This window comes from Oncorhynchus tshawytscha, linkage group LG31, assembly GCF_018296145.1.
Source record: "Oncorhynchus tshawytscha isolate Ot180627B linkage group LG31, Otsh_v2.0, whole genome shotgun sequence".
Taxonomy (NCBI): Eukaryota; Metazoa; Chordata; class Actinopteri; order Salmoniformes; family Salmonidae; genus Oncorhynchus; species Oncorhynchus tshawytscha.
The window spans coordinates 12074240-12095825 of NC_056459.1; the positions used below are offsets into that span (position 1 = coordinate 12074240).

The window sequence follows — 21586 nt, forward strand, 5'->3', positions numbered from 1 at the left end:
CCTACCAGGTACAACTCCAACTCCGAAAACACGGGCACCCTCATAGATGTCATCCTAACTAACTCACCCTCCAAATACACCTCTGCTGTTTTCAATCAAGATCTCAGCGATCACTGCCTCATTGCCTGCATCCGTAATGGGTCAGCGGTCAAACGGCCTCCACTCATCACTGTCAAACTCTCCTTAAAACACTTCTGCGAGCAGGCCTTTCTAATTGACCTGGCCAGGGTATCCTGGAATGACATTGACCTCATCCCGTCAGTAGATGATGCCTGGCTATTCTTTAAAAGTGCCTTCCTCCTCTTAAATAAGCATGCCCCATTAAAAAAAAATTTGAACTAGAATATATATAGTCCTTGGTTCACTCCAGACCTGTCTGCCCTTGACCAGCACAAAAACATCCTGTGGCGTTCTGCATTGGCATCGAATAGCCCCCGTGATATGCAACTTTTCAGGGAAGTTAGGAACAAATATACACAGGCAGTTAGGAAAGCTAAGGCGAGCTTTTTCAAACAGAAATTTGCATCCTGTAGTATTAACTCAAAAAGGTTCTGGGACACTGTAAAGTCCATGGAGAATAAGAGCACCTCCTCCCAGCTGCCCACTGCTCTGAGGCTAGGAAACACTGTCACCACCGATAAATCCACTATAATTGAGAATTTCAATAAGCATTTCTCTACGGCTGGCCATGCTTTCCACCTAGCCACCCCTACACCGGTCAACTGCCCGGCACCCTCGACAGCAACCCGCCAAAGTCCCCACCATTTCTCCTTTACCCAAATCCACATAGCTGATGTTCTGAAAGAGCTGCAAAATCTGGACCCCTACAAGTCAGCCGGGCTAGACAATCTGGACCCTCGCTTTCTAAAATGATCTGCCGAAATTGTTGCAACTCCTATTACTAGCCTGTTCAACCTCTCTTTCGTATCGTCTGAGATTCCCAAAGATTGGAAAGCTGCCGAGGTCATCCCCCTCTTCTAGACCCAAACTGCTACAGACCTATTTCTATCCTACCCTGTCTTTCTAAGGTCTTAGAAAGCCAAGTTAACAAACAGATTACCGACCATTTCGAATCCCACCGTACCTTCTCCGCTATGCAATCTGGTTTCAGAGCTGGTCATGGGTGCACCTCAGCCACGCTCAAGGTCATAAACAACATCATAACCGTCATCGATAAGAGACATTACTGTGCAGCTGTATTCATCAACCTGGCCAAGGCTTTCGACTCTGTCAATCACCACATTCTTATTGGCAGACTCAACAGCCTTGGTTTCTCATATAATTGCCTCGCCTGGTTTACCAACTACTTCTCTGATAGAGTTCAGTGTGTCAAATCGGAGTTTGAGTTTGTTGTTGCTTGAATTGAGATGTGTGGTATTCTCCAAACTGACAGATTTCATCCGGAAGCCTTACAATTGTATTATTACTGATGTCAAGGGCTCTGAGGATGTGCAGGGAGTGGGCAGCTGAAGGTATCGAAGTTAATTTGTTTCCTTGAAGAGATAATAATTCCACATTGTTCAAATCTCCTATTTCTTCTGGAAGTGTTTTAGCTCATTGTTTGATAAAGTGAGGAATGTCACAGGTTTTTCCTGAATTAATTCCAAAGGAGAGTTTTGGTCAGTCATGTCTTCCAACATTATCTCTGACTTGTATTAACCCTGCGAAACAAGATAGCGGTTAGATTTTGGACTGTATTCAATCTGTAAATTCAGCGTTACAGCGTGATTGAAATGTAAAGGCTATGTTACCGGAGACTGCATTCACGGTAAACACAGCATATGTCGGCTCAATCAGAAATGACCTTTACATTTGTAGCACAGATTGAATAGAGCATAGCAGCGGGAAGATGTTTGGGGTAGGAATGTGCAATTTCTTTGCATTTCACTGACTTTCAGTGATACAGAAGATGTCAGCAGGCTATTATCATGGCTACCATGGTTACATAATGTAAACAATGACGTTTCCTCTCCCCTCGTGCTTAGAAGTTGGCTGAATCTTGCAGAATGTCTTATTACTCACTTAAATTAATTTCACATGGTTTTAAACGTTTGAATACAAATTTAGCAATGTTATCTTGTTCAAGCCGTTTGAAATGACCGTACTGTGGACAAGTTCAGTCATTTATTTTAGCAGAGCTCCCTCATGTGTCAGTTACTGATGTTACCGATGTCAGTCCGTCTGATTTCTGACATTACATTTTCATTGTCTTTCACTGATTTCAAGTTTTAGGGAATTAATTTGTCCTAATGTCGTTTTACTTTGCATTGCAGAACTGAAACCATTTCTAGCCACAAAATGCACACAGATAACAAATAAATTGTGCTCATAAGATTGAGTTATATGGGCAGTGCTATTTTCATCAAAACAGAAGGAATTACAGTCATATAGTATTCATTTTATTAAAATTAATCATTAAATACACATTATTTACAACCATAAAAATTACAGCATGTAAGAATTTGTCAAATGTAACAGAAATCTTAATATCAAATAAACCAAATGTGAAACATGTCTTGTTCTATTGTGATACAAAACTATGTAATTGGTGAAAAAGTGCATGGTGAATCAACCATATGCATACTTGTCTGTTAAACTTCTGTCATTTGGAGTCATTTGTCCACTCAACTTCATTAACAGTTTAACAATTAGGCCAGCCTATTGAGGAAAGAAGAAAAGGAGCCAATGAATACAAGCAATTTCATGTAATAATGCCCACAATTAACTCTTCAGTTAGAGCTATATGCTATGGTAAATATTTTCTTATAAATCATACAATCTGCACTGTTTTCCAGGCTACAACACATTGATTCAACATAATCACAGATACATCCATTGGAATGATTTGGGAAAGGTCCTATATTTACCTGTTTGGTGTGCACAATGAAGTTCATCTTGTTTTCCAGACTGTGAATCTGAAAGTACTGATCAGCATGCCCTAGCTGCCACATGAAAGAGCCATACCCCAGACTGATAAGAAGTACCTACAGATACACAGTAAAACATATGCACAGTATCAGTAAGAGGGCATTTACATGAAAACATTCAAAATATACAAAGCTGGATACTTTTGAGCCTTATTTATATGCTTAGATATTTACATCCATGCTTACTTTGTGACCACTAAATAAGAATGTATTCTGTATACTGCATGGTTAAACATGGTTCTCTCTGTATTCATATGAATCTGTCCCCAACCAACAAATAGCCCCGGGGTACCTTGGTCTCCATGTTCATGAGGTGCAGGCCCTTGGTGTTGACACCCACGAAGACGCGGATGACTTTGTGGTTGCTGGAGCTAGCCTTGGTGAAGACCTGGCCTGTGAAGAAGGCGGCACCATAGGTCGGGATGTCCCAGCAGTTCTGCAGGAAGAGCCTCTGGAGGTGGTGCATCTCTTTGCTCACACCCTCACTCATACTGAAGCACTGTGGGGCCAATAAGGTGAAGTAAGGCTAAGAGTTTGACCCCACAGATATAAATGTTTACAAGTTATTTCACAAAAACTAAATAATGAAAATAAACCTGACCTTATACTCATGAAGAATCTTGCTTGTCCAATGATGTGCTTTGCTTTTCACCTTGGATATTGGGACAATAGATTTCAGGTTTTCCTCACTGTTGAAAACAAAACATTTACATAGACAGTTATGTCAATAGTATATCACATTACCACAGCTTTATGTACCTTATCTTCAAATATCATACCAAGATTTCCCCAGTTTTAAAGAAGAGTACTATGCTAGATTGACTGAATTCGGGGACCAATTTAAGATATTTACTTAAGGAAACCCTGCTTGTGCTTCTTGCTCTCATAGTTTCCGTAGATGATCTGCAGCAGAAGGCTGGCCAGGGTGATCAGCTTGCTGTCTGGGGAGGGGAAGAAGCCCTTGAGGAGGCAGTGTCTGGCCTCATCAAACAGGATCAGGATGGACAGGGGGTCCTCAATCTGGAGGAGAAGATTCAAGCCAATCGTGGATGGATTAATGAACAAATTAATGAACTTAAACACCAAACCCTTGATCAGTTTAATCATGTTTATTATTACTGGGCTGAAACAAATTCATGCACACCCTCTGGGTCCCCCTTAACCAGAGTTGAGAGACACTGATCTAAGCAATATTAAATATCCCAAATCCTTGCTTTACAGATGCAGCAAGAAGAATTTCCCAAGGGGATAATAAAGTTGATCAGAATCAAATTGGTTACAAACCTTTTTCTCAATGTCGAGGGGCAGACGGACATCTCTACGGAGGAAGAGCTGTGGGTTCTCCCTCTGGGGGTCTAGGACAGTGAGGTCAGTGACGATCTCTGTCCAGATACGCAGGTGCTGCAGGGGCTTGTGGTAGGGCTTTAGCTGCAGGTCTGATGGAAGACAAGACAAACACACACAAAGGGTGTCATGAGCACAGTAGCATGGAAATAGGATACTACAGATACAATAATATAATGCCTATGCCCAAATATTGGGCAGCCATTTTGGATCTGTGTATGTGTGACTCACTGAGGTTCTCGGAGCAGATCCAGATGGTGAAGTACTGCTGGGTGTCCTTGGAAAGCCGCATGCCCTCCATAATCTGCTGCACTGATGTGTTGTTGCCGTGCTTCAGCTCCACCGAGCGGTACGAGCCGTCCATGCGGTAGATGCGCACCTTCTCGTACTGCGGAACGAACACACAGTTTCATCAACTGCTAATGGTAATAAAATACTTTGACAAGTCTGTTGGAGTAGCATACAGTCACGCACACTGACACACACACACTCCACACTCACTGGTTTGTTATTGGCTTGCTGTAGGAGTTTCACTGTCTCTTCCCATTCGTTTTGCTTGTTCTCTTCACAGATTTGCAGGGGCGATCTCTTTTGCTGATCCTCTATGTGCTTATAAGAGTATAAAAACAAGCAAGCAAAGTGACTGACTTTCTTACTGCTACTTACTACTGGGAACATATTGAAATCCTAAGCTATGAAGTTCCACTGGTACCAGCACACCCTACAGTATGTGGTCATAATGCAAATAGGATGGAGGATATACTGGATTCAACCAGGGTTCTCCAATGCAGGTCTTGGAGAGCTACTGGGTGTGCAGGCTTTTATTCCAGCACATTTAGGGGTTGAATTGGGAATTCAAAAGTGTACAGATTATGGTTAAGCCATGCTCACTGTCTTCTGCTCTCTCTCCACACTTTCCTCTTGTCCATACCCTGGCTCAACCCTAACCCTAGCTTCATGTCGACACCCTGGCTCAACTCTAACCACAGCCATAACCCTTAACTTAAACCTATCCCTAGGTTCATGTCCATGCCCCGACTCAACCCTGAGCCTACTAGTCAACAAATCAAATGTTATTGGTCACATACACGTGTTTAGCAGATGTATTGTGGGTGTAGCGAAATGCTTGTGTTTCTAGCTCCGACAGTGCAGTAATATCTAATAAGTAATATGTAACAATTTCACAACATATACCAAATAAACACAAATCTAAGTAAAGGAATGGAATTAAGAATATATAAATATATGGACAAGCAATGTCAGAGCGGCGTAGAATAGAATACAGTATGAGATATGAGATGAGTAATGCAAAATATGTAAACATTATTCAAGTGACTAGTGTTCCATTCATAACCTTACCCAGAAGGGAAACACTCTTTTCAAGCCACTGATACCAAAGTTCCTTTTTCGTAGCAGGTTAGGAGAACTTATGCAGCAGGTTAGGATAATTCATGTAGCAGGTTAGGAGACTGTGTTTAACGTTAGGGAAAGGGTTAGGGTTAGCAAAAATTCTCTCCTAACCTGTGTCCCTTAAATATAAAGCTAACCCTTGACCTTAGCCTTATGTTCAACACTAACCCTAATCTTGATTTAGCATACTTTTATCCTACTGTTGTCTTTTGACCTGTGAGGTGTAGAAGCTTAGCTCTGCCTGGCTCTCCCTTTCACCCAAGGTGCAGGAGCTTGGCTCCGGGCAGCTCTGGCTCAATTTAACCACTGAGCACATCGCAAACAAACCTGATTCAAATAATCAACTAAGCATGATCTTCAGCCTGGGAATCAGATGTGCTACTGAAGGGCTAGCATGAAAACCTATGCACCTAATAGCTCCTCAGGACTAGGGTCGGAGACCCCTGTCAGGATCTAAACCTGTTTTAGTGCATCTGTCTCAGTCTTACCCGGTCTATCTCAGGATGCTGGAGCAGAAGCTGTACTATCTCTGAGTGGCCGCCTCCAGCTGCAAAGTGCAGCAGGGAGCTCAGCTGGCCATTCAGCAGGTTGGGGTTACAGTTTCCCTTCTCCAGCAGTAGCTTTGTTGCCTCCACTTTACCATACCTACATTCAAAACAACACAGACGTTTTACTCTTATTTGACGTTAGCTGTACAATAAAAAATATATATAAATGTTAATGTCCTTAGAGACTTCAATTTTCTTTAGGGAATTTGGGTAACACTTTATTTTTACTTTATTTTACAGGTTGGTTTACAATCTAGGATGAGTTTTTCAGCAAAATGGCAGCCCTGCCACTTGTTTTGGTGTACAGCCGTGCTAGAACCAAACACTACTCGTATGAGATGTACCAGCAGGCGTAGTGGATGGGGGCCCAGTGGTCGCTGTCCAGCTGTTTGACTGAGAAGCCACTTTCCAGGAGCTTGGTGAGCAGATCTGTGTCACCTTCACAGGCACTGCGGTGTAGGGGGAAGTCATCCACCCACTGGTGCTCCCTATGGAGGAGACAGAGAATAGGCCTCGTTCAATCACTTGAACGTCACAATGTCATGAGGCATTTGAAAAGGCCCAAACTGCCAGATAGGTTGCCTGGCGCAATGGAACTGATGGAATAGTCCCAAATGTGGAAATGTCACCTATTTGGCAAATCCAGACAGGCTCAAACTATTTTATTTTATTTGTTTATTTACCTTTATTTAACCAGGTAGGCAAGTTGAGAACAAGTTCTCATTTACAATTGCGACCTGGCCAAGATAAAGCAAAGCAGTTCGACAGATACAACGACACAGAGTTACACATGGAGTAAAACAAACATACAGTCAATAATACAGTATAAACAAGTCTATATACAATGTGAGCAAATGAGGTGAGAAGGGAGGTAAAGGCAAAAAAGGCCATGGTGGCAAAGTAAATACAATATAGCAAGTAAAACACTGGAATGGTAGTTTTGCAATGGAAGAATGTGCAAAGTAGAAATAAAAATAATGGGGTGCAAAGGAGCAAAATAAATAAATAAATAAAAATTAAATACAGTTGGGAAAGAGGTAGTTGTTTGGGCTAAATTATAGGTGGGCTATGTACAGGTGCAGTAATCTATGAGCTGCTCTGACAGTTGGTGCTTAAAGCTAGTGAGGGAGATAAGTGTTTCCAGTTTCAGAGATTTTTGTAGTTCGTTCCAGTCATTGGCAGCAGAGAACTGGAAGGAGAGGCGGCCAAAGAAAGAATTGGTTTTGGGGTGACTAGAGAGATATACCTGCTGGAGCGTGTGCTACAGGTGGGAGATGCTATGGTGACCAGCGAGCTGAGATAAGGGGGACTTTACCTAGCAGGGTCTTGTAGATGACATGGAGCCAGTGGGTTTGGCGACGAGTATGAAGCGAGGGCCAGCCAACGAGAGGGTACAGGTCGCAATGGTGGGTAGTATATGGGGCTTTGGTGACAAAACGGATTGCACTGTGATAGACTGCATCCAATTTGTTGAGTAGGGTATTGGAGGCTATTTTGTAAATGACATCGCCAAAGTCGAGGATTGGTAGGATGGTCAGTTTTACAAGGGTATGTTTGGCAGCATGAGTGAAGGATGCTTTGTTGCGAAATAGGAAGCCAATTCTAGATTTAACTTTGGATTGGAGATGTTTGATATGGGTCTGGAAGGAGAGTTTACAGTCTAACCAGACACCTAAGTATTTGTAGTTGTCCACGTATTCTAAGTCAGAGCCGTCCAGAGTAGTGATGTTGGACAGGCGGGTAGGTGCAGGTAGCGATCGGTTGAAGAGCATGCATTTAGTTTTACTTGTATTTAAGAGCAATTGGAGGCCACGGAAGGAGAGTTGAAGGGAAAAGAATACTATTTGAACCCAGGTCTGGAGAATTCATTGTTGTTTTGAAGTTACATTTTGGGAGGCACACTCACTTTTCCTCTGTCACATTGTTAGAGCCGTGCTGCCACTTTTCTCTAGTAGGGATCTGGATTTTAGAGTAATCTGGAGCACCAAGGCCAAAGTAAGGGTTGATGATAACTTTGTCCACCTAGAAATTGCAAAAATAGAGAGGATACGTAAACACTGTAGTTTATCTTCACATATTTTGATTATGATACACACTATTTCTGTTTAAATAAAAGTGTGTCCGTGCAGGGCTAAAACAAAAATGTGAACTGTCTTGTAAGCCGTCCCTCGGGAGAGGGTAGGAATTGGAAAAAACGGTATCTGGGCTCTCACCCGGTTGGTATACTGCAGGTCTGAGCCGTAGAGAGGGTTTTGAATGCACATGTCGGCCTTCTCCAGTGACAGCATCTTGCTCTTGATCTCCAAGGCGGTGTAGCCCATGTGCAAATCTCCATCACTGGGTTTGCCCTCGCTGGTGTATGCAGGGTTACTCACATTGGTCTTGACTCGGTCCACCGGTGCGGGCCGGAACAGAGCTGCAATGGCGTGAGGCATGGTGTGCTTCTCTGCCAGCCACCTGTATAGGGCAGGTACAAGTTCAAAGGTCAAGGTTTAGTGGTGACGTTCTGGTAAGGCTTACCAATGTCTCTATGGTGGGTGAAATATCTACTGTGTCACTCACTGCACTGTAAGTTGTTTTAAATATCTTATGTTATTTCCAATCCCAACCCCCGGACACCACACATACACAGTCACAAGACTGCTCAAAGGCACAACAGCAGTGGATAGTAGTAATAATCTGAAACCAGCAGGCCTCCAGTAACCAGTCTAGTTCAACACTTAGTTCATCGTCCGGCCCGGGAATTAAACCAACAACCTTTCTGTTACCGGTCCACCTCTAACCTCTGGGCTACCTACCTCCCCCGAAGTGGCATGAATACAACAGCCATGAAGATGGTAGAGTAAGTGAAGCTACCATATACACTGGTTTTAAGCTCTCAGTGGATCAGGGCGCCTGCTAAATTACTTCAATATGAAATCATAGACAAAGACTTACTTGTCCAAGGCCAGGAGCATCTTTGAGGTGATGGAGGAGAAATGAGTGCTGGTCTCGCTACACACACGCATGATATCCTGGAGGCAGTAAAAACTTGGGCTCCCAGGGTTGTAGATAGGCTTGCTATTATCTGTTCCCGAAAGATCAATAAGCAGCACACAATAATAAAAAAGCATTGTTAGATAAAGAATATTATTATGGAATTATTCTAAGGAATGCTTTAAAAAGTACCCCAGAGACAAGTGTTCTAACACTTACAAGGGGGTCAGGAATTATTGTATCCCTTGATAAAGATCAGCAATAAAGACTATAAAAGAAATACCGGTAATACAAATACTGAGCTATATTGTATGCTCAAAAAAAAAGAAGAGTATATGGTAATAAACTATAGTAATACAATTGCTCAGATAAAGACATTATGTTTAACAAGTAATAAAAACAAATATTGGATCCACTGTTTTGATTTGAATTGAAGAGGGCATTCTATAACTGCAGATGAAGGATATCAAGGATCTGGAAATATTCTCTTTGGAGGAATGGTCTAACATCCCTCACAATGTGTTCTCCAATCTCATAAAACATTTTAGAAAAAGGCTCAAGGTGTCATTATCCTCGCAAGGGGAGAGTGCTTGAGAATTGTAAACAGGGGATCCAATCATTTTGACCACGATATTTCTTGTTAAACAAAATCTCTTGCTCTGAGCAATTGTATTACTATACAAGTCATAACTTTTTTTTAAAATTACACAATGCCTTAAGAAAGTATTCACACCCCTTCACTTTTTCCACATTTTGTTGTGTTACAGGCTTAATTTCAAATAGATTAAATTGAGTTTTGTTGTTACTCGCCTACACACAATACCCCATAATGTCAAAGTGGATTTTTTTTTATTTTTATAAATGAACTGAATATGTATTCAAACCCTACTGACCTAATTGACAGAGTGAAAAAATGAACTGAATATGTATTCAAACCCTACTGACCTAATTGACAGAGTGAAAAAAGGAAGCATGTGCAGAATAAAACTATTTCAAAACATCTATCCTGTTTGCAACAAGGCACTACAGTAATACATTTTTTTTGTCCTGTATACAAATCAAATCCAACTTTATTTGTCACGTGCCGAATACAACAAGTGTAGACCTTAATTTATTTTAATTGTATTTATTTTTTACCTTTTTAAACTACGCAAATCAGTTCAGAACAAATTCTTATTTTCAATGACGGCCTAGGAACAGTGGGTTAACTGCCTTGTTCAGGGGCAGAACGACAGATTTTTACCTTGTCAGCTCGGGCATTTGATCTTGCAACCTTTTCGGTTACTAATCCAACGCTCTAACCACTAGGCTACCTGCCGACCTTACCGTGAAATGGCACCAACAGTGCAGTTCAAGAAGAGTTAAGAAAATATTTACCAAATAAACTAATGTAAAAACTAATAAAAAGTAACACAATAACATAACAAAAACGAGGCTATATATAGGGGGTACCGAGCCAGTGTGCGGGGGTACAGGTTAGAGGTAATTTGTACTTGTAGGTAGGGGTGAAGTGACTATGCATAGATGATAAACAGCGAGTAGCAGCAGTATACAAAACAAATGGAGCGGGGGGTCAATGTAATAGTCCAGTGGCCATTTGATTCATTGTTCAGCAGTCTTGTGGCTTGGGGGTAGATGCTATTAAGGAGCCTCTTGGTCCTAGACTTGGCGCTCCAGTGTGTTTGGACCATGATAGATCGTTGGTGACGTGGACACCAAAGAACTTGAAACTCTCAACCCGCTCCACTACAGCCCGTTGATGTTAATGGGGGCCTGTTTGGCCCGCATTTTCCTGTAGTCCATGATCAGCTTCTTTGTCTTGCTCCCATTGAGGTGCCAGGTGTAGTGCCAGGTGTCCTGGCACCACACAGCCAGTTCTCTGACCTCCTCCCTATAGGCTGTCTCATCGTTGTCGGTGATCAGGCCTACCACTGTTGTGTCGTCAGCAAACTTAATGATGGTGTGGTATTCGTGTTTGGCCAAGCAGTTGTGGGAGTACAGTGTTGAGGTGTGGCAGACATGTTGTTGCCTACCTTTACCACCTGGGGGCGGCCCGTCAGGAAGTCCAGGATCCAGTTGCAGAGGGAGGTGTTTATTCCCAGGGTCCATAGCTTATTGATAAGCTTCGTGGGCACTATGGTGTTGAACGCTGAGCTGTAGTCAATGAACAGCATATACAAAGTGTTATGTTTGGGGCAAATCCAATACAACACATTACAAAGTACCACTCTCCATATTTTCAAGCATAGTGGTGGCTGCATCATGTTATGGGTATGCTTGTAACCATTAAGGGCTGGGGAGTTTCAGGATAAAAAATAAACAGAATGGAGCTAAGAACACGCAAAACCCTAGAGGAAAAGCTGGTTCAGACACTGGGAGATTAATTCACCTTTCAGCAGGACAATAACTTAAAACACAAAGCCAAATATACACTGAAGTTGCTTAACAAGAACACAGTGAATGTTCCTGAGTGGCCGAGTTACAGTTTGAACTTAAATCTATGGCAAGACCTGAAAATGGTTGTCTAGCAATGATCAACAACCAATTTAACAGAGCTTGAAGAATTTTGAAAAGAATAATGGGCAAATGTTATACAATCCTTGTGTGGAAAGCTCTTAGTGACATACCCAGAAAGACTCACAGCTGTAATCCCTGCCAAATGTGCTTCTACAAAGTATTGACTACAGGTGTGAATACTTACGTAAAAGAGATATTTCTGTATTTCATTTTCAATAAATGTGCTAAAAATCTAAAACATATTTTCATTGTCATTATGGAGTATTGTGTGTAGATGGGCGAGAAAAAAAAAATCTAAATTTAATCCATTTTGAATTCAAGCTGTAACAACAAAATGTTGAATAAATTAAGGGTTTGAATACTTTCTAAAGGCACTATACTAATGCTCAGTATTAGCATTATTTATTTTCTACCTCATTTTTTGCTTATTTTTATTAAGGGATTTTATCCCCTTTTTCACCCCAATTTCGTGATATCCAATTGCAATCCAATTAAGATCGTCTCTTCACTGCAACTCCCCAACGGGCTTGGGAGAGGCAAAGGTTGAGTCATGCATCCTCCAAAACATGACCCGTCAAATTGCACTCCTTAACATCCGCCCGCTTAAACCGAAAGCCAGCCGAACCAATGTGTCGGAGAAAACACTGTTCCACTGACGACTGAAGTCAGCCTGCAGGCCCCCGGCCCGCCACAAGTAGACACTAGAACATGATGAGCCAAGTAAAGCCCCCCGGCCAAACCCTCTCCTAACTCAGACGACACAATTGTGCACCACCCTATGGGACTTCCGGTCACGGCCGGTTGTGACACAGCCTGGGATCAAACCCAGGTCTGTAGTGACGCCTCAAGCACTGTAATGCAGTGCCTTAGAACGCTGCGCCACTCGGGAGGCCCCCATTTATAACATTTATAATAATTTACAAGTTATTGTAAACCAAATGATTTATGTGCTGACAAGTTAGTGTCAAGTTCTACCTTTGACATTAATTGGCACAAAAAAGAGGGAGACCTCTTTTCCTTCATTGTCACCATCGAGATGGAATTTCTTCATGTGCACCACACGCTTTCCTGTGATGAGCAACAGCATAAGAGGGATTAGTGCTTTGACACAATTTGTTATTTGAAATGTCTTTCTACTCTTCATAGAACATTTATATTAACAAATGATTCACATCCAAATCTGGAAAGCCACCATAATTACAGAAAAGCAACTAAGTGATATTTATTTACCAATAAAACCCTTGTTGTTAGATATGGGTTTAGTCATTTCTTCTACATAATCCAAAATGTATCTGGCTGTGTCCCCATTGGCTTGAATTTTGGTCGCCAATAAGACCTTCTTCCGTTTCTTCTCTTTTCCTTCCAAAGGAACTTCTATCAACAGGATCTAAAGGAGGGGTAATAACAGAGTTACACATGATGTCACTGGTGAAGATAAACTGAACTAGAAATACATTTATGAAATCAAACCATAAGCTAAATAATAGCGATTTGCCATTAACAATATTTGGGTTAAAGTAAAATTATATTGCAGAAGATTTGGGGTGGATGATATGGCAAAAACTAGAGCTGCATTTCCAGGGAGCTTTCCAGAACTGAGCCTCCTTACACTAAATGTATTAATAAAGGTGTTGCCACTTTGCTGTAACCATAGTCTGCTACTCGCAGGGATACTTAAGCATGTATACAAAATAATGTGTATCCCACTTCTGACACCAACATAACAAATCCAGGGAGTAGCCCAGACCGGGACTCAAACACAGCACCCTGCGACTCTCAGTCCAACCCCTTGCTGTTATGCAAAGAGATCCTAACCTTCAGATGCTAGGTGTTGAATGGTCGCTAATCACTACTGTATCTTATGAAAGGTACTGTAGTCTTACCTCATAGGCTTTAGCCCGATATTCCTTAGAGCTCAAACTGACATGGTTCTTTGGACGAACGACAGCTACAAACACATCTTCCAAGTTGTCTTGGTTGCCCATGGCGTTGACTTGCCTTCAATTTTTATCAGGTATCCTACATAAGGACCGATTTATGAGGAAGATGAGGAGCACCATGTCTGAAATGTTATAAATAATCAAATATAATCAGAATCTAATTGGGAGCCAGCAAAACATGATTATTCGATTAATAATCTATATTCTATTGCAGGGTCTATTTTAATTATTTAAAAGTAGTATGCTATATCGTTCTCATCACTGATCAATCTTGAAAGACTTCTAAATTGTTAACTTGTAAAAACTGACTTAATAATGTCAACATTTGCCTAGGTTGTTACTTTAACGCATGCAAATAAAATAGCATAATGATAGTAGCACTATTAGGTTGAAAATCTTTTCAAAGGGCACATTTGATTGCGTTTAAAAGTCTAAAATAAGTTATTCTGTCCCAACAAAAGTCACGCCCTGGAAACCAAGCACACTGTTGCCTTCCTCAGTTGAAGACTATTGATATCACATACAGTGTAAAATACAACATGAAAAGTAATATGCAGCACGAATTTTCAGTAAAGCTACATTGTGTCCTTAGAAGTAGACGAGAAACTATACGTCAGATAACTACATTTTTAGAAACGCTTTCAAACATACCTGATGTTATGATTTCTCACAAACTTGAAAAAGTATATGGTGTCGGTGTCTTTATTTTCCCGGGTGGAATAAATCATAGACATGCAGGATCAATAATCTAGGCAAACTTCTAAGTAGATATTTGTGTTTCCTAAAAGCATAACATCGGTTGCCGACCACAGCAAGCGAAATAGACGAGTCACATTATGCCTGGACTGACTCGTTTTGACAACAGGGAACTCTGCTGGTCGGGTGGACTTAGTGCGCATATTTTCTTGTGAAAATGTAGACAGATTAAAATAAATGATAGGCGACAGAAATCAAATCGGATGTGAAAGTAATTTTCTTTGGTATGATGTAACGCCATTGACTCGTAATTTTTTTTCTGAATTAATTTTTATTGCATTCAGACAATTCTAGTGTACATTTATTGTCCATGTTTCCTAATATTTGTATGTTAAATAGTTAAGGTACACTTTTGCCAGTTTCAGGTTACGTATGGCAGAGGTTCCCAACCATTTTTCCCCAAGGCCCCCCTTTTCACATTTGAATGGAACAACAGCTTAATTTTGTTTAATTTGAGGATCTAGGAATATGTTGTTTTGAAGCTAATTTCTTGCAATTCTACCTAGTTTAACAAGACTCGTGATATATTTTAGGTAGGCTATTTAATGATTATGATAATAATAATAATAATATTTCCCCAAATGTTAGGTTAGTAGAGGGTAACTAACCCACCCTAAAAACAATGTCTAATTGCTGCCCCAAAAAAGCAACGTTTGGAAAAAAATCGGTATATGGATGAAGATCATGCTTTTAGGCGCAGTGGAGGAAAATTATGTTCCATTAAGGTATGACTCAAGTAAAAGTGAAAGTCACCCAGTAAAATACTACTTGAGTAAAAGTATTTGGTTTTAAATATACTTAAGTATCAAAAGTAAATGTAGTTGCTAAAATATACTTAAATATCATAAGTAAAAGTACAAATAATTGAAAATTCCTTATATTTTATATGAAAATTCCTTATACCGCACAATTTTCTTCTTGGGGTGTGACCTAGCCAGGGCTTTAAAAACTTTTGTGTTTAGTGAGTGCGCCAGATCAGAGGCAGTAGGGATGTTCTCTTGATAAGTGTGCGATTTGGACCATTTTCTGTCCTGCTAAGCATTCAACATGTAACGAGTTCTTTTGGGTGTCAGGGAAAATGTATGGAGTAAAAAGTACATCCTTTTCTTTAGGAATGTAGTGAAGTAAAAGTGAAAGGAGTCAAAAATATAAATAGTAAAGTAAAGTACAGATACGCCAAAAAACTACTTAAGTTGTACTCTAAAGTATTTTTACTTAAGTACTTTACACCACTGCTTAGGCAAATAAACTATAAAGGGAAATAAATGGCTACAGTTTACACTTTTTAGATATTCATGAAAAGTTGTTATTAGAAAAGGGGCATTTTTAAAAGTACCGGGGTAACAGGCCCCCGAGGGAAATGGTTTTGCACATGTCATCATTAATATCCGCACTATGAGGAGATTTGATGTAAAGTCCCTCTTTTTAACTCACCTGCACATACATTTTCTTTGTTGTTACTTTTCCATACAATCCATTATGTACAATTGCCCTAAATATTATTTGAAAAATGTCATTCAGGTGCAAAAGGTTTTGAATAGTTGTTTATAATTCATTTAAAAAATATTCATTATAATATAATATTGGAATGGAATAACTAATACCATTAAATAACATTGGAATATAACATTTAATAACAACAACTCATAACTTAACTAATTAATTCAGTGTAACATTCATTCCGTGGCCTCCAACTGCTCTCAAATGCAAGTCAAACTAAATACATGCTCTTCAACCGATCGCTGCCCGCCCGCCCGCCTACCATCACTACTCTGGACGGTTCTGACTTAGAATATGTGGACAACTACAAATACCTAGGTGTCTGGTTAGAATGTAAACTCTCCTTCCAGACTCGCATTAAGCATCCATACTACCCACCACTGCAACCTGCATGCTCTCGTTGGCTGGCCCTCGCTTCATATTCGTTGCCAAACCCACTGGCTCCAGGCCATCTATAAGTCTTTGCTAGGTCATCTATAAGTCTTTGCTCTTTGTAAAGCCCTGCCTTATCTCAGCTCACTGGTCACCATAGCAGTACCCACCCGTAGCACACACTCCAGCAGGTATATTTCACTGGTCATCCCCAAAGCCAACTCCTCGTTTGACCGCCTTTCCTTCCAGTTCTCTGCTGCCAATGACTGGAACGAATTACCAAAATCACTGAAGCTGGAGTCTTATATCTCCCTCACTAACTTTGAGGACCAGCTGTCAGAGCAGCTTACCGATCATTGCACATGTACACAGACCAGTAAATAGCCCACCCAACTACCTCATCCCCATATTGTTTTTTCTCCTTCACACCCCAGTATCTCTACTTGCACATTCATCTTCTGCATAACTATCACTCGTGTTAATGCTAAATTGAAATTATTTTGCCACTATGGCCTATTTATTGCCTTACCTCCCTAATCTTACTACATTTGCACACACTGTATATAGATTTTTCTATTGTGTTATTGACTGCATGTTTGTTTATCCCATGTGTAACTCTGTGTTGTTTGTGTCGCACTGCTTTGTTTATCTTTGCCAGGTCGCAGTTGTAAATGAGAACTTGTTCTCAACTGGCCTACTTGGTTAAATAAAGGAAAAAGGAAATACATAAAAAAATAAATCATGATGTGGCAACTCTCTTATGCTCTGCTATTGCTAATTTGTACATAGGTCACAAACAAAGCTATCCCCAGTAGAAGTGGAGTACAACTCATGATCCCACCTCTTGCACTGCTCACACCTAATCCAGTCCCCACATGTGACTGAAAACAGGGGGAGAGATGTCAATTGAAAAGCTCTCTATTAAAAATTTAATTGGCTAGCTATTTAAAAAAAAAAATATTTCACCTTTATTTAACCAGGTAGGCTAGTTGAGAACAAGTTCTCATTTGCAACTGCGACCTGGCCAAGATAAAGCATAGCAGTGTGAACAGACAACACAGAGTTACACATGGAGTAAACAATTAACAAGTCAATAACACAGTAGGAAAAAAAAGAGAGTCTATATACATTGTGTGCAAAAGGCATGAGGAGGTAGGCGAATAATTACAATTTTGCAGATTAATAACACTGGAGTGATAAATGATCAGATGGTCATGTACAGGTAGAGATATTGGTGTGCAAAAGAGCAGAAAAGTAAATAAATAAAAACAGTATGGGGATGAGGTAGGTAAAAATGGGTGGGCTATTTACCGATAGACTATGTACAGCTGCAGCGATCGGTTAGCTGCTCAGATAGCAGATGTTTGAAGTTGGTGAGGGAGATAAAAGTCTCCAACTTCAGCGATTTTTGCAATTCGTTCCAGTCACAGGCAGCAGAGAACTGGAACGAAAGGCGGCCAAATGAGGTGTTGGCTTTAGGGATGATCAGTGAGATACACCTGCTGGAGCGCGTGCTACTGATGGGTGTTGCCATCGTGACCAGTGAACTGAGATAAGGCGGAGCTTTACCTAGCATGGACTTGTAGATGACCTGGAGCCAGTGGGTCTGGCGACGAATATGTAGCGAGGGCCAGCCGACTAGAGCATACAAGTCGCAGTGGTGGGTGGTATAAGGTGCTTTAGTGACAAAACGGATGGCACTGTGATAAACTGCATCCAGTTTGCTGAGTAGAGTGTTGGAAGCAATTTTGTAGATGACATCGCCGAAGTCGAGGATCGGTAGGATAGTCAGTTTTACTAGGGTAAGTTTGGCGGCGTGAGTGAAGGAGGCTTTGTTGCGGAATAGAAAGCCGACTCTTGATTTGATTTTCGATTGGAGATGTTTGATATGAGTCTGGAAGGAGAGTTTACAGTCTAGCCAGACACCTAGGTACTTATAGATGTCCACATATTCAAGGTCGGAACCATCCAGGGTGGTGATGCTGGTCAGGCGTGCGGGTGCAGGGAGCGAACGGTTGAAAAGCATGCATTTGGTTTTACTAGCGTTTTACTGGCATTGAAGCTCGTTTGGAGGTTAGATAGCACAGTGTCCAAGGACGGGCCGGAAGTATATAGAATGGTGTCGTCTGCGTAGAGGTGGATCAGGGAATCGCCCGCAGCAAGAGCAACATCATTGATATATACAGAGAAAAGAGTCGGCCCGAGGATTGAACCCTGTGGCACCCCCATAGAGACTGCCAGAGGACCGGACAGCATGCCCTCCGATTTGACACACTGAACTCTGTCTGCAAAGTAATTGGTGAACCAGGCAATGCAGTCATCCGAAAAACCGAGGCAACTGAGTCTGCCAATAAGAATATGGTGATTGACAGAGTCGAAAGCCTTGGCAAGGTCGATGAAGACGGCTGCACAGTACTGTCTTTTATCGATGGCGGTTATGATATCGTTTAGTACCTTGAGCGTGGCTGAGGTGCACCCGTGACCGGCTCGGAAACCAGATTGCACAGCGGAGAAGGTACGGTGGGATTCGAGATGGTCAGTGACCTGTTTGTTGACTTGGCTTTCGAAGACCTTAGATAAGCAGGGCAGGATGGATTTAGGTCTGTAACAGTTTGGGTCCAGGGTGTCTCCCCCTTTGAAGAGGGGGATGACTGCGGCAGCTTTCCAATCCTTGGGGATCTCAGACAATATGAAAGAGAGGTTGAACAGGCTGGTAATAGGGGTTGCGACAATGGCGGCGGATAGTTTCAGAAATAGAGGGTCCAGATTGTCAAGCCCAGCTGATTTGTACGGGTCCAGGTTTTGCAGCTCTTTCAGAACATCTGCTATCTGGATTTGGGTAAAGGAGAACCTGGAGAGGCTTGGGCGAGTAGCTGCGGGGGGGGCGGAGCTGTTGGCCGAGGTTGGAGTAGCCAGGCGGAAGGCATGGCCAGCTGTTGAGAAATGCTTGTTGAAGTTTTCGATAATCATGGATTTATCGGTGGTGACCGTGTTACCTAGCCTCAGTGCAGTGGGCAGCTGGGAGGAGGTGCTCTTGTTCTCCATGGACTTCACAGTGTCCCAGAACTTTTTGGAGTTGGAGCTACAGGATGCAAACTTCTGCCTGAAGAAGCTGGCCTTAGCTTTCCTGACTGACTGCGTGTATTGGTTCCTGACTTCCCTGAACAGTTGCATATCGCGGGGACTATTCAATGCTATTGCAGTCCGCCACAGGATATTTTTGTGCTGGTCGAGGGCAGTCAGGTCTGGAGTGAACCAAGGGCTATATCTGTTCTTAGTTCTGCATTTTTTGAACGGAGCATGCTTATCTAAAATGGTGAGGAAGTTACTTTTAAAGAATGACCAGGCATCCTCAACTGACGGGATGAGGTCAATGTCCTTCCAGGATACCCAACCACACTATCTAGCTATATGACATACAATGCTGTGTAAAATAGCTAAAAAATAACATTAACTGTAAACCTATCAGTCACCTGTGGAAACATTTACAACTGCAATTAAGTTATGTTATCTTTTTAAATGTATTTTACCTCAGAGGGTCTAGTAGTAGGCTTGCTAGCTAGCACTCCTAGCCGCTTATGCTAACTAACTAGTTTGCTAGCATTTACTACTCGTGAAGTTGTTAGCTAGCCAGTTAGCATAAACTAGTGCTAACTGGGCTAGTCAATGTCTAAATGACACATTCATAACCATAAAGTGGTAACTAGCCACCAGGGGGGTTTTCTCCAACACACTCATCCACCATATTACTTTACAAAAAATGATCTACATTTTTTTCTCTCGAAACAAGCGGATTATTTATTTTAAGGCTTTCCTAATTATGCATTTAAAAAATATATAATAAGTATAATAATTAAAATGAATACCACAAAATCGTTTTGTTGAAATATCTCCAAAAGTTATGATACAGAGGACAGTTTTTGTTGAGTAAGAGCAGTTGCTGCCAGGGAAAATGTTGGGGAAATAATTGGGACATCACGTGGCCTTAATGTGAATTACATATGATTTACTATGATAATTTATAGGAACCCTTAATTTAATTATACATATTCTATTTTACCCGAAGTGATTCGATGAATTGTTAATCACACACTAACCACGTTTCCATCCACAGTTTTTACCCCAGTAAAGTGATATTGTAATTCTTTTAAAGTCACGACAACTCTGTGATGGAAACAGGAAGTGTCGGTGTAATGTTAAAAAAAAATGTAGATAGGTATTTGTTCGTTTGACACAGTGGGATCTTTTTGTGTCAGTAAAATGTATTATGTGGGATATGGCGGTGGAAACGCCTTTATGCGCAAATATTGACATGATAACCATCATATCGAAGTACATTTAGTCACGCAATGATATGGTGTGTAGTTCTGCCACCACGACTCGGGAAACCATGCCGTTTATTAGGCTACAGATGAAATAAATAATTATGAACTTCACAGGATGGTGAAAGTGCACGGTGATGAGCTTGATGCTGCTTTCCAATAAATAGGCCTACCGAGGGTCTTATTCTGTTGACATGATGATCGATGTTTAGCTGCCGTTTGACAAATACAAATATTATCGCTTTTATCCATAATAATATCATCATGTAAACTAGACGAATCGCAAAGCCTATCCGCACTGTATCTGGGAGCTGTTGGCTAGAGCGCAGGTGCCAAGACCGGAGTAGGCACATTTACTATTTAATTAAGACGTTTTTGTGACAAAACTATCATTATAGTTGAAAAAGTGATGTAAACATATTGAACGTTTGATTTTTATTCGGTACGTGAACATTTAAGCGAATAAGTCCATTTTGTGTGTATTACGTCATCACGCATTTATTTATTTTTTGCAACAACTCCATTTGATGGAAACACCACTGGTGGGAAAATGCGCATATTTCCTTTATGCGGATTCTAGAATATTCGCATGAAAAGCTGTCGCCAATTGGATGGAAACCTAGGTTGTGTATGCATTTACTTCCCAAGCAACGTCCGATTTATTTGACTCCTCGACTTTAGAAGGTCGTAGCTTAGCTCAGTTTTTGATCGGTATTATCAATCGCAAACTGTATCTCTCAAATCAAGCAAGGTCCCTAGATTGGGAACCCCTGATGTATGGTGTCATATGCAACATAGCAAACTTTCCCCATGTATGGCTATTCTTTACTGTAAGACCAATATAACATGTTTTAGGTCTATCCATAATCTTTAGGTCAGGTCAAGATAACTAATAGGGGCAGTGCTCTACAATTCTGTGTGTGTGAGAGAGAGAAATGGTACTAGGTTTTCAGTCATATATCTTGTACATACTG

At 41.1% G+C, this 21586-nt stretch overlaps 1 protein-coding gene across 5 annotated transcripts; it reads right to left on the reverse strand.

The window, feature by feature from the left end:
* Nucleotides 1-2386: 2386 nt before the first annotated feature.
* Nucleotides 2387-14499, reverse strand: LOC112229693 (krev interaction trapped protein 1). 5 transcript variants are annotated; one of them, XM_024395666.2, is made up of 17 exons: nucleotides 14314-14498; nucleotides 13606-13784; nucleotides 12953-13109; nucleotides 12698-12790; nucleotides 9167-9296; nucleotides 8443-8686; nucleotides 8136-8251; nucleotides 6574-6717; nucleotides 6170-6326; nucleotides 4773-4880; nucleotides 4503-4659; nucleotides 4212-4363; nucleotides 3781-3947; nucleotides 3529-3616; nucleotides 3220-3426; nucleotides 2868-2984; nucleotides 2387-2658 (listed from the first exon to the last, which is right to left on the reverse strand). In XM_024395666.2, exons 2-17 carry the CDS (start codon nucleotides 13705-13707, stop codon nucleotides 2569-2571), a joined length of 2229 nt encoding a protein of 742 aa, XP_024251434.1. In that variant the 5' UTR covers nucleotides 13708-13784; nucleotides 14314-14498; the 3' UTR covers nucleotides 2387-2568. The 5 variants fall into 5 exon arrangements, with proteins under 5 accessions (XP_024251434.1, XP_024251435.1, XP_024251436.1 ...); XM_024395667.2 differs by lacking the exon at nucleotides 4773-4880 and having other exon boundaries at nucleotides 14314-14499; XM_024395665.2 differs by lacking the exon at nucleotides 2387-2658 and having other exon boundaries at nucleotides 2715-2984; nucleotides 13606-13741; nucleotides 14314-14499.
* Nucleotides 14500-21586: the final 7087 nt, after the last annotated feature.

Bases quoted from the DNA above. Each gene is read 5' to 3' on its own strand.
- LOC112229693 (XM_024395665.2), bottom strand. From the start codon at position 13,707: ATGGGCAACCAAGACAACTTGGAAGATGTGTTTGTAGCTGTCGTTCGT. The intron at 4,881-6,169 runs GTAAGACTGAGA...TACTCTTATAAG, and splicing joins AGCATCCTGAGATAGACCGG to CACATAGAGGATCAGCAAAA. The intron at 2,985-3,219 runs GTACCCCGGGGC...GTGTATCTGTAG, and splicing joins TCATGAACATGGAGACCAAG to GTACTTCTTATCAGTCTGGG.